The following is a 13,583-nucleotide window of genomic DNA, read 5'->3' as shown; positions in this document are numbered from 1 at the left end:
TGACCATATGGTACATTTTGTAGCCATTTCGGGTGATGGCAACTGGAAGGTGTGATAAAGTTATTGATATCGACGTCTTTGAAGAAGGTTTGAGTACTAATCTCTCCCTCTTCTATGAGTACAGTCAGGTCCAGGAAGTTAACCCTTTCCCGACTGTACTCACAGTTGAATTTGAGGTTGAGTAGGTTATCATTAAGATAGTTTAAATCTTTTGAGACTTTCCTCGTCCCCTCTCCAAATAAAGAATATATCGTCGATATATCTCCGCCACAGGCACAAATCCACACCCAGCTCTGCAATAGACCAAATATGGTCTTCCTCCCATGCACCCATGAGAAGATTTGCATAGCTGGGTGCAAATTTCGTGCCCATGGCGGTACCACACTTCTGAAGGTAGTATACTCCTTCAAACAGGAAATAGTTGTGCTCTAGGATAAATTTTATCCCGTCTAGGATAAAGTTTGCCTGTTCAGGAGGCATATTTGTATCCTTAGATAACGCTCTGTCTATGGCATCATGTCCATCTTTATGACTGATACACGTATATAACGAAGTTATATCACATGTGGCAAGAAACCATCCTTCTTCCCATCTTTGGTTATTTATAACTTGCAGAATATCTGTAGTGTCTTTCAGATATGATGGAAGTTCTTTCACATATTTCTGCAGATACGTGTCTATGTATGCCGACAAGTTTGACGTCAGGGAATCTATACCTGCTATTATTGGTCTTCCTGGGGGATTTACTAAACTCTTATGGAGTTTAGGGAGATAGTAAAAGATGGGTCTAATAGGATGTTCTTTATGCAAAAACTTGTATTCGCTCTCATTTATGACTCCATCTTGTTTCCCCTTGTCCAGCAAAGTTTTTAATTTACACAGAAAGTCTGAGGTTGGGTCCTTTTTTAGAGGTGTGTAAGTATTTTTATCACCTAAAATCCGATGTGCCTCAGATATATAGTCTTCCCTGTTGAGAATGGCCACTCCTCCTCCCTTGTCAGCTTGTTTAATTACAATGCTAGTGTCTTTCTGCAGGATTTTGAGGGCATCTCTTTCGTTTTTACTCAAATTATTCTCAAATTTCTGATCAGAACTAGCTAGCTTTTCGAAATCTTTCTGAACTAGTTGTGTAAAGACATCTAGGTTTTTACCTTTCATATGTTTTGGGTAAAAGGTAGAGGATGGTTTTAGACCTGAATGTATCACAATATGTGCATTTTCTTGTGATAGTGTCATATCTCTTTTAGGTTGAGTGTCAACTTCTTTAGGATCTATCTTAGAATCTATTTTTGAGTTTTCACTGGTTCTAAGCTCAACCTCCTTCTGCCTAAAGAATCTTTTGATAGTTAGTTTCCTTAAAAATCTTTGGGCATCCAAAAAAAGGCCAAAATTACTAGAGCTTACAGTGGGGGCGAACTTTAAACCTTTGGAAATAAGGGACTCTTCGGGTTTGGTTAATACCCTAGAGCTCAAGTTGAATATGTTTTTACCTATTTCTTGGGTTTCTTTTGGTATTTCTTTCTGTCCCCTTCCCCGTTTTCGTCGGTTTTTTCCCTTTTTCTTTTTTCCGAGGAGTGATCCCTTCTCATCAGTGGGGCATATGAATTTATTCCCTGAAAAGAAGTTGACCCCCCCTCCCCTAAAAAATCCTTCTTGTTGTTAAACTTAAGGCCACCTTTCTGAAACATTTTATCTCTTTGGGTTTCTCGTTGTTCTTTTCTATTATATATACTAATTTCCCCTTCTGAGTCATAATCTATACTCATAGATCTTTTCGGGGTTAATTCTATGCTTACTTGTGTTTTAGCATATTTATTACCCTGTTGGTGTGGGGTTCTATATGGTTTTGTCCTCCAATTTTCCCTTTCTGGACTTTTCCTAGTTTTTTTAGGGGTATATTTTCTAGGTTTTTTCTTTCCCTTAGATATGTCCTTTTTTGGTGAGGGTTTTTTTGGGGTTATTTTAGATTTTTGAATGGTTTTATCCACTATTTTAACAGCACTGGATTCAATTTTCTCAAGTTTTCTAGGGGGCCTGTCTTTATAGTCCTCCTCATCTCTTAAAAATTTCTTTACTTTCTTTGTAATTGTTTCTTTCCATAATTTATCTAATTTCTTTTGCAGTTGTGCATCTTTTTCTTTGAAGAGAGCGGTCTGATCTAAAGTACCAATTCTCTCTTCAATTTCTTTCACCTCTATGTCAATTTGTGACACATGATGTTTCTGTTGTTCTATAACTAAACCCATTAGGTCATTAGAACATTTCTCTAAAAGACCATACCACTTGTCAAGGAAGCTTTCATCTTCCAAATCCATGGATGGATCCTTATTAATTCTAAGGCCTCTTGGGACTCTTCCACTTAAAACATATTGTTCTAAAAAGGTGTAATCCCAAAATTTCTTAATATCTTTAGTTAACAACTTCTCCAATTTATCAAATTCTGATGCAAGGATATTTGCTTCCCCTATAATAGGGGCTTTATCCAAATCTAATTTCAGAATACTATTGAAGTCCACAGATCTCGTGTGTCTTCTAGTGAAAATATTGGAGCAGTTGTTATCTATTTCTATATCTTCCATTGTGAAAAAATAGATGCACAACTGCAAAAGAAATTAGATAAATTATGGAAAGAAACAATTACAAAGAAAGTAAAGAAATTTTTAAGAGATGAGGAGGACTATAAAGACGGGCCCCCTAGAAAACTTGAGAAAATTGAATCCAGTGCTGTTAAAATAGTGGATAAAACCATTCAAAAATCTAAAATAACCCCAAAAAAACCCCAAAAAAGAAAAAGGGAAAAAACCGACGAAAACGGGGAAGGGGACAGAAAGAAATACCAAAAGAAACCCAAGAAATAGGTAAAAACATATTCAACTTGAGCTCTAGGGTATTAACCAAACCCGAAGAGTCCCTTATTTCCAAAGGTTTAAAGTTCGCCCCCACTGTAAGCTCTAGTAATTTTGGCCTTTTTTTGGATGCCCAAAGATTTTTAAGGAAACTAACTATCAAAAGATTCTTTAGGCAGAAGGAGGTTGAGCTTAGAACCAGTGAAAACTCGAAAATAGATTCTAAGATAGATCCTAAAGAAGTTGACACTCAACCTAAAAGAGATATGACACTATCACAAGAAAATGCACATATTGTGATACATTCAGGTCTAAAACCATCCTCTACCTTTTACCCAAAACATATGAAAGGTAAAAACCTAGATGTCTTTACACAACTAGTTCAGAAAGATTTCGAAAAGCTAGCTAGTTCTGATCAGAAATTTGAGAATAATTTGAGTAAAAACGAAAGAGATGCCCTCAAAATCCTGCAGAAAGACACTAGCATTGTAATTAAACAAGCTGACAAGGGAGGAGGAGTGGCCATTCTCAACAGGGAAGACTATATATCTGAGGCACATCGGATTTTAGGTGATAAAAATACTTACACACCTCTAAAAAAGGACCCAACCTCAGACTTTCTGTGTAAATTAAAAACTTTGCTGGACAAGGGGAAACAAGATGGAGTCATAAATGAGAGCGAATACAAGTTTTTGCATAAAGAACATCCTATTAGACCCATCTTTTACTATCTCCCTAAACTCCATAAGAGTTTAGTAAATCCCCCAGGAAGACCAATAATAGCAGGTATAGATTCCCTGACGTCAAACTTGTCGGCATACATAGACACGTATCTGCAGAAATATGTGAAAGAACTTCCGTCATATCTGAAAGACACTACAGATATTCTGCAAGTTATAAATAACCAAAGATGGGAAGAAGGATGGTTTCTTGCCACATGTGATATAACTTCGTTATATACGTGTATCAGTCATAAAGATGGACATGATGCCATAGACAGAGCGTTATCTAAGGATACAAATATGCCTCCTGAACAGGCAAACTTTATCCTAGACGGGATAAAATTTATCCTAGAGCACAACTATTTCCTGTTTGAAGGAGTATACTACCTTCAGAAGTGTGGTACCGCCATGGGCACGAAATTTGCACCCAGCTATGCAAATCTTCTCATGGGTGCATGGGAGGAAGACCATATTTGGTCTATTGCAGAGCTGGGTGTGGATTTGTGCCTGTGGCGGAGATATATCGACGATATATTCTTTATTTGGAGAGGGGACGAGGAAAGTCTCAAAAGATTTATAAACTATCTTAATGATAACCTACTCAACCTCAAATTCAACTGTGAGTACAGTCGGGAAAGGGTTAACTTCCTGGACCTGACTGTACTCATAGAAGAGGGAGAGATTAGTACTCAAACCTTCTTCAAAGACGTCGATATCAATAACTTTATCACACCTTCCAGTTGCCATCACCCGAAATGGCTACAAAATGTACCATATGGTCAAATACGAAGGGTCAAGAGGAACTGTTCGAATGATGACGTGTTTAATACACAATCTCAATTTATGCAAGAAAGGTTTAGGGAAAAGAAATATGAAGAGCAAGTTATTCAAGATGCAGTAGAAAAAGTAGGATGTCTAGAAAGGAAAGATCTTATAAAGAACACAGAAAAAGTTAAAACTAAAAAGAACTTTGACTTCTCTTTTCTCACAAACTATAATAGACAATCCGAAAAAATAACTAAAATAATACGCAAACACTGGCATATTGTCCAAAATGACTCTATCCTAGGTGAAATAGTACCTGAAAGACCGACAGTCATTTTTAAAAAAGCTAATTCACTAAAAAATGCACTTGCACCTAGTGCCTTACAAAAGGTCTGTAAAGAGAGTAATAGGTGGTTACCCCAAATAAAGGTTTTTTTTGGGTGTACCACATGCCTGGCATGTAGACATAGATCGGACGATAAGTTTGGATTCCAGTCTAATATTACCAAAGAAAAGTTTTTCATAAAACAACACATTACGTGTAGATCAGAATACGTGGTTTACCTAATACAGTGCCCTTGTGGGCTTCAATACGTAGGCCAGACCACTAGGCCAGTTAAAACACGTATTCTGGAACACATTGGTAATGTGCGTAGAGGTGTCACTACTCACTTTTTATCCAATCACTTCATCAATATACACCAAGGTGACACTTCAGGACTAAGGTTTACAGTGCTTGAACATGTTCTGCCCCACTGGAGAGGTGGGGACAGAAATGTTGCACTGAAGAAAAGAGAGAGTTTTTGGATCTTTTCTCTCAAAACCTTAGTGCCACAAGGCCTGAATGTGGACTTTGAACTTGGTGTTTTTCTTTAAATTTGGTGTTTTTCTTTAACCTGGTGTTTTTTCTATTTTTTCTGTAAATTTCATATTTTTATAGGATTTAGATGGGATTGCACCTTTTATATAATTTTTGAGAGCATTTTTTATTGACTGGTGTTCAGTCTTTGTGGTCCGATCTATGTCTAAAATAGTCAAGATGTCCTTATAACTTTGCCTCATTTCATAAGATTATTGGAATTTGATGTTGTACTCTAACCTAATTTCTTTGTCTTTTTAAGATTCATCTATCGTCTGCTCAATATGACTAAGAAAGAGTAGGATAGCTGATGTGTTTTTTTATATACTTTAATGTGTATTTTATTATGAGTTAGGATTATTATTTTTAATATGTTTTTAAAATATGCTTTGGTACTATTAAACTATTTTATTATAATTGTATAATTAAATGTTTATCACTGTTTTTAAGTATATGTATTTCCCTGTGTGCGGTCACATGCATGTAATTGGCCCGTGACTTTGGGGGATGTTCTATCAATCATCCTATGGAGGAGGGGAGTTTGATAGCAGTATGGGTATAAATAAGACACCCAGGACAGGTCACTGCTACTCCTGACGAAGCCGTCTGCAAGAACGGCGAAACGCGTTGAGCGCGACCTCTTAATCAAGAAGGAAAGAGTGCCTGGGTATCCGTAGCTGTTTTCCTACCGGCGGCGCAACCGGAAGTGATGTGACGGCCCCAAGACCGGAAGTGACGAGACGGCTCCAGGCTGAAGTGTACCGTGGCGGTTTGCTGACACAGAGACGCTGTGATGTGGTCTTGAGATCACCACCGTCAATGCTGTTTTCCCATTGGGATTCTGTAAGCCTCCACTTTTATCATTTTTGGATAAACTGTATTTTATTGGATACTGCATGTGTGCTTCTCTTTTCTAAAGATTATCTCCTCCGAATTGTTCCTGCTGATATATCCCATTAGGCATTGGCCTTAGTATGTGGTGCCCAGCTGGGAGCTCCTTATAACAAAGTCACAAGGAGTCAACACCGGGAATTGAACCAGACTCCCCTGCTTCAAATTCTCTGCTAGTCAGTGACTTTACTCACTGAGCCACTCCCTCTTCCTACAGTATGATCCTCAGCTCTAGCAATAATGTGCAAGAACAACCCGCATCTGTACAATGGTAAAACGTGTGAAGCAGAAATCGCACATACTAGTAATATCGCATGAGAAAAAGATCCTAAATGGAAAAAAATACACGAACCACTCCAATGACGGTCAGATATCCCATTCCTGGTCGTACGTGAGACGTAGCTGTTTACAGAAACAGTATATATGTCAATAGTGAGTCTCAGTTACGCAATATAATGGCAGAGCACAGTATGCAGGTAAGCTGCCTGTGATTTGCCCAGAGGTAGTAGCCGTAGTAAAGCTGAAAGTCAATTAGCTGGCTTCTTACTTCAGGGGTGCTCAACTCCCATCCTCAAACACCCCCCAATCATGTCACGTTTTAAGGATATTCCTGCTTCAGCACAGGTGGCTCAATCAGTCCCTGCTTCAGTCTTTGACTGAGCCACCTGTACTGAAGCAGAGATATCCTTAAAACTTGACGGGTGGGGTGGGGTGGGGTGGGGTGGGGTGGGGTGGTTGAGGACTGGAGTATGCCACCCCTGGCATCAGTGACTCCTTTAGAAAGATTCAATCTGTTTTATTTATTTGTATCTTGAGGAAAACTACTGGGTATTTTTGGAAATTTTCTTCGGAATCACGAATTTCAAGCATAACTACTTACTACATGTTTATCAGTTTAACCAATGGTGGCCTAGTAGGAGACAAGTGCCGAGGTATAACCAGGGAGACATAGATTGGGGAAAATAAATATTGGCTTCTATTTATGCCTGTAACTTTAAAACAGAGCTTTATGGCTGCATATAAATAAACAAACAGCCTATCTTACTTCCAAGCCCCTATCTGCAGGGCTGGGAGGAAAGGCCTCTTACCAACCTCTGACCCAAAGAGGTACCTGTTATCAGGGGCTCTGTGCATCAGTCCGAGTCTGGATTGGTGCCCGTTATTGACATAACAGTGCCACCTAGTTTGTAAATGATATACCTCACATTTAACCATTTAGTTGCCAATGAGGCCAACAACACATTATCTCATTAGGTAGGAGCAGACTGTTACATTGGTTAATTTTCTGTTTCTTTCTCACAGAGATGACTTCTATAAAGGATGGCAAACCTGTTTTTGAAGGTACGTTTCAGCTCATGTCCACATCTCCTCTTCCCAATTAAGCGATTACTATACCTGCATGTGTCTGGATCCCGGGATGAAGCCCCCCACGGGCGAAACGCGTTGAGTGTTCCTAATGGCAGTATCTATTGATTTATATAGCACGACCTGAACTTCATGGTGCATCTTTTGTGTATTTTCTGAGTGATCCAGACACATGCAGGAACCTGACTCTACCAGGATTCTCTAAGGACTGACTCTTATCTACTCATCACCGTCAGCTGAGTATTCCTCTGCCTGCTACTAAGAGCTTTTCCCTACTTACAGGACTGGTTTTTTCACTCAGAACTTGGCACACTTAGGGATTCTGTCTGTCCTCTCTCTGTGTGTTCTATATTATTTTTATCCCTTAGCACCACCAGTTTCTCTGTGTTATTGTATTATTGGTCATCTTGGTTTTTATAAATAATATATCACTATTTATATTTGGGTTCTGGTTTAGCCTTTAGTGTATATATAGTGTGAGCGACTACCTTTTGTGTGTGTTTGATTGATATACATATACATACATACATACACACACACACACACACACTTTTCTTGTAAAAAGTGATGCATGGAAGAGTTACAAATTCAAGCGTCTAGGTGCACCAATGTGTAAAAGCCATTTTATTGTGTGTCAACTTGCCTTTCGTTAAGAAGAGAGTGGTGCTAGGGTTGGCGTTTTGGTGTCATCAGTGGTGCACATATGTAAATGATATGTACAAAAACATTTGCAAGTAGGCACCATACATTGTCTCAGCGCGAATGTAAATGTAAGACCCTGAAAAATGACCGGCATAAGTCGCACGTGATTTTAGATGTCTCATTGTCTCTTTCCTTCTCACAGAGATAAATAACCTCTGGCTGTGTGGTGTAGAAGAAGATATCTTTATTTTTGAAGGTATGTATGTACTGTATGTACAGTATGCCTTTATTTATATAGCACCATTAATGTACATAGCGCTTCACAACAGTAATACCCGTGACAATCATATACATAACATACAATACACATAACACATAGGGGCCTATGCAGAGAGCAGCGAATTTTAAAAATGGCGAATTTCATAAAAAGGAGCTTTTTTGGAGAGTTTTAATCTCCATATGCAGAAAAGTGCGAATTCTGCTATGTTTAACATGGATGCGTCTGGCGAGTTTAAATTGGCGAGATGCGCGCTTCGGAAACATGTAAAAACAAATTTGCGCCTTTTTTTTTCCCTTTGCAATGGCCGCGAGCGCCAGTTTTTTTTGGCGAGGCAAAACGGAGACAATCGCGCCATTTTATTGGCGCGAACAGCCGCTAGATGCCGTTCGCGCCTCTCTGCATACGGATATATTTTAAACTGGCGAGATTGCGGTTCTCGCCAGCCGCGAGGCGAGTTTTACAAATAGAAATGAAAAATTGGCGCGATTTTCGGAAATCTCCATTTTCTGCTGTTTTCTGCGCGATTATCTCCAAAAAATGGCGAATTTCGAAAATTCGCTGCTCTCTGCATAGGCCCCACTGTGGGAAGAAGTGCTTCAGACATAAAAGTAACATTTAGGAAAAGGAGTACCTGCCCTGAAGAGCTTACAATGTAATTGGTAGGTAGAAAGAACATATAGAGAAAGTAGGAGGAAGTTCTGGTAAGTGTGTCTGCAAGGGGCCAAGCGTTATGTACAATATCAAGTGTAAAGTATCAGCCGCGGAGCTACTCATATGCTTCGCTACAGAGGTGTGTTTTAAGATGGGTCTTTGTAAGGAATCGGGGAACACGTCCTTTACGGCATGTTCCCTCCTTACCTGCTGCTGCTCTCGCCGTGATAGAGTATCCACGTCCGCTTCTGTCGACTCCGGGTCTGGGGGAAACTTTGTGGACCAGGATTTCGCCAACAAGCACAACATCCCTATGATACAGAAGTCCGTACCCATCGGTCTCGAGGCCATTGATGGAAGACCTCTCCAGCCAGCCTTCATTTCTTTGGAGACAGTTCTTCTTTCCCTCTCCACGACGGATGGTCATAAAGAGAAGATTTCCTTGGACGTAATTCACTCCCCTGCGGTGCAGGTAATCCTGGGTCTACCTTGGCTCCAACGCCACAATCCTCAGATAGATTGGACTGATAACAAACCTATACAGTGGGGTCCAGTTGCTAAGAGTCCTTCTACGCCCCCTGTACAAGAGACCACCAAACCAACCAACCCTTCTCATCCTGTAATATATTTGGAGTTTTTTGACGTATTTGATAAGGTTCGTTCTGAGGTTCTGCCCCCTCATTGTCCCTTTGACTGCCCTATTGATCTTTTGCCCGGTGCCATCCTTCCCAAAGCTAGGTCTTATCCATTGTCTCTCCCGGAGACTAAGGCCATATCTGAATATATTCAAGAGAATTTAAAGAAAGGCTTTATAAGAAAATCTACTTCCCCTGCCGGAGCAGGGTCACTTCGCCTGTGTATAGATTACAAAGGTTTGAACAAGATTACTCTGAAGAATCGCTACCCCTTGCCCCTTATTTCCGAACTTCTCGACCGCTTATAAGGTGCTACCATTTTCTCCAAGTTGGATCTCCGTGGGGCTTATAATCTTATACGTATACGACAAGGAGACGAATGGAAGACGGCCTTCAATACACGCGACGGCCATTACGAGTATTTAGTTATGCCCTTTGGACTTTGTAATGCAACTGTGGTTTTCCAGGAGTTCGTGAATGAAATCTTTCGTGATGTCCTTAACATTTTAGTAATTGTTTACCTTGATGATATCCTCATCTATTCTAAGTCCCTGCCGGAACATATTCAGCACACTAAGTTAGTTCTCTCTCGCCTGCGCGAGAACCATCTCTATGCCAAAATGGAAAAATGTATGTTCCACCAGAGCTCTACTGTACCTCTTTCCTAGGGTACATTATTTCTGATACAGGTTTTGCAATGGATCCTGATAAACTTAAAGCCGTTCTGGATTGGCCCCAACCCACTTCTCTCAAGGCGCTTCCATGATTTTGCCAATTATTATCGTAAATTCATCCGTAATTTCTCAGCCACTGTGGCTCCCATTACTGCCCTGACTAAGAAAGGAGCGGATCCCACTTCCTGGACCCCGAAGCATGCCTAGCCTTCGACTGTCTCAAAAAGGCTTTTGTTTCCGCCCCAATCTTACGTCATCCTGATCTTACTCTCCCTTACTCTTTGGAGGTAGATGCCTCGGATATTGGAGCAGGAGCCATACTCTCTCAAAGGCGATCTCCACAGGATAAGTTGCACCCCTGTGGGTTGTTCTCTATGAAATTCTCTTCCGCATTATTATGATGTTGGGAACAGAGAACTTCTGGCCATTAAACTTGCCCTACAAGAATGGAGACACCTCCTGGAGGGTACCAAAAACCCTATCTCAATCCTTACGGATCATAAAAACTTATACATTCAGAGTGCTCGCCATCTTGGTTCTCGTCAAGCCCATTGGGCCCTCTTCTTCTCAAAGTTCAATTACATTATCTCATACATCCCTGGTACCAAGAATCTGAAGGCCGATTCTTTGTCCCGTCAATTTGTCAGTGAAGACAAATCTGAAGATATCCCTGAGAGCATTCTTCCCTCTAAGTATATCCTTTCGGCTAATTCCTTTGACATACTGGATAAGATATTGGAGTCTCAAGCACTCATTCCTGAGGGTATGGAGGCGCCGGAGGGGTGCTAGCATGCCGCTCCACAATTCCTTGAGTGGGGATCCTCTAAATCTGCCGGTCACCCAGGTACCAAGAGAACCTCGGATCTAATTAGACGAATGTTTTGGTGGCCAAACATGTTGAAGGACATTAAATAATTTGTCAGTTCCTGTTCCGCCTGTGCTCGAAACAAATCCACTCGCAACAAGCCGTTTGGTCTGCTTCGCCCTTTGCCTATTCCGGATTGGCCTTGGTCACACCTTTCTATGGACTTCATTGTCGACCTTCCACTCTCTAACGCAGGGGTGGGGAACGTCAGGCCCGAGGGCCGTATAAGGCCCTCGAAATCATTTGGTCTGGCCCTGCTAAGGCAACTGCTATAACCGGGGTCGTGCTAATTTTTTAAAAATGGCCGCCGCGCGCCCGATCGGGAGGAGGTGGTGTGAGGTGCCGGCAGCCCTACACGATCCCCAGCAGCCACCGTACTAGCCCAGCAATCCCCCAGCAGCCACCGTTCTTCCTCTGCACTTCCCCCGCAGCATTCCCCGCACATCCCCCATGCTTCTCCAGCAGTTCCCCCCACACTTACCCCAGCATCTGCCCTACACGATCCCCCCAGCAGCAGCAACTACCAGAGGTAGGGGGCGGGGTTCTGTGTGCCTACATGCCTGCTGTGTGCCTGCCGTGTGCCTGCCTGTCTGTGTCTGTATGACCCGCGAACGATGGTATAAATATCCAAATGGCCCTTCGCAGAAAAAAGGTTCCCCACCACTGCTCTAACGGTATGAATACCATCCTGGTTATTGTAGATTGATTTTCTAAGCAAGCTCATTTTATACCACTTAATGGTCTACCTAATTCTGCTACCCTAGCAAACATCTACAGTATGTGAAGGAAATCTTCTGTATCCACGAAGTCCCAGTCTCTATTGTTTCCGATCACGTATCACAGTTTGTTTCTAAGTTCTGGCATGCCTTCGCCCAAAGACTGGACATTTCGCTTCTATTTTCTTCCGGATACCACCCACAAACCAACGGTCAGAAAGAAAGAACGAACGAACCAATCTCTTGAACAATACCGGAGGTGTTTCAAATCCGATGCACAAGATAACTGGGTGGATCTACTCCCATGGGCTGAATTCGCTCACAATTCTCTGAGGAACGAGTCTACCCAAGAGTCGCCCTTCTTTTTAAATTATGGCTTCCACCCAGCCCGTCTCCCTATCTCATCTAATCTCTCTAAAGTTCTGGCAGCAGACTCCAGGGTAAACTTTCTTCAAAACTCATGGAAGAGAATTCAAAAAACCCTTCAGGAGGCAGGCCTCAGACAGAAGGGACAGGCGGAACGCCATCGCCAGACGGCGCCCAAATATAGGCCAGGTGACAAGGTATGGCTATCTTCAAGGAATGTAAGGTTGAAGACACCTACAATGAATCTCGCTCCATGTTTCCTGGGTCCCTTCAGCATTCTGGAACAGGTCAATCCTGTGCCTTATCGCCTTCAACTGCCCCCATCGATGAAGATACCATCAGTCTTCATGTCTCGTTATTAAAGCCAGTGCTTCAGAGCTTTCGATTCCCAGACGTCTTGCCTAGGCCACCTCGGTCATGGTTCAGGGACAGGAAGAGTTCGAGATTCAGTCAATTATTGATTCTATCGAAGAAGAAACAGGTGCGCAAATCACATCAGGACATGGAAAAAAAGTAGAGACACAAAATAGTGCAATATTGTCAACCCCAACGAATGAAGTCAATGTTGAAAGCTCTATAAAATTTGCACTCACGTGTACAACGTGATAGTAGGGTGTTGTGGTTATTAGAAGTTACCAACTTATGTTTCCAGATAGGTACTCCAGATCCATAGAAAAGGAAGGGAAATCCATATACAAAAAAGGACAAAGCAAAATAGTATAATACTGCTTTTAATATTAAAAACACAAAGTATTTGTGGCAGGACGGCCTCGCGGCGGGGTCAGTAAGACGCTAGACACGATGGGAAACGTTAAACTATAGTGGTTTATTAGCCACAACCAAAATAAAGTACGGGTGCACTGTCCCTTTAAGAAACTACTTTCTAGAAATTAAAGCCTAGTCCCGTTAGGGAAACTAACTCACTTCTTGAGCCCTTACTAACAGGACAGCCAGCTAATCTGGTCATGCCCAAAACATATGCTACACAAAAGATAACCAATAAGCATAATAATAAAGTCTTATCTGTAATGCAGCTCCAACAGCAAACAGGAACATGGTTCCGGGGAGCAGGCTGTGTCCAGCTCGCAGCAATCTGTATCTTTATCTTTATCCTGGGTTGGTGTCCCAGCTGGTCCCAACAGCAAAGCTCCTCGCAGGACTGGGGGACCAGAGCAACAGCAACGGCTTCCCAGCCGGGAGAGTTCTCTCCACCTTCCTGTGGAAAAACAAGCTCACCTTCTGTAACCAACTTCCTGCTTTTTAAACCTGCAGTCTCTCAGGCCTCCTGCTTAATTAGGCTGCAGGT

General features: G+C 41.6%; 1 protein-coding gene across 1 annotated transcript in view; it reads left to right on the top strand.

Moving 5' to 3' along the window:
* The window catches only part of LOC142496907 (interleukin-18-like), a 31,716-nt gene that overhangs the window by 3,417 nt on the left and 14,716 nt on the right, over positions 1–13,583 (top strand). Inside the window, exons 2-3 of the mRNA XM_075603996.1 lie at positions 7,386–7,424; positions 8,293–8,346. Of these exons, the coding sequence (XP_075460111.1) occupies positions 7,388–7,424; positions 8,293–8,346 (91 nt within the window). The 5' untranslated portion in view covers positions 7,386–7,387. The remainder of the gene's footprint in view (positions 1–7,385; positions 7,425–8,292; positions 8,347–13,583) is intronic.

The sequence above is a fragment of the Ascaphus truei genome, chromosome 6 (genome assembly GCF_040206685.1).
Source record: "Ascaphus truei isolate aAscTru1 chromosome 6, aAscTru1.hap1, whole genome shotgun sequence".
Taxonomy (NCBI): Eukaryota; Metazoa; Chordata; class Amphibia; order Anura; family Ascaphidae; genus Ascaphus; species Ascaphus truei.
The sequence above is the reverse complement of the archived record's forward strand: the minus strand, read 5'-3'. Positions and strand labels throughout refer to the sequence as shown.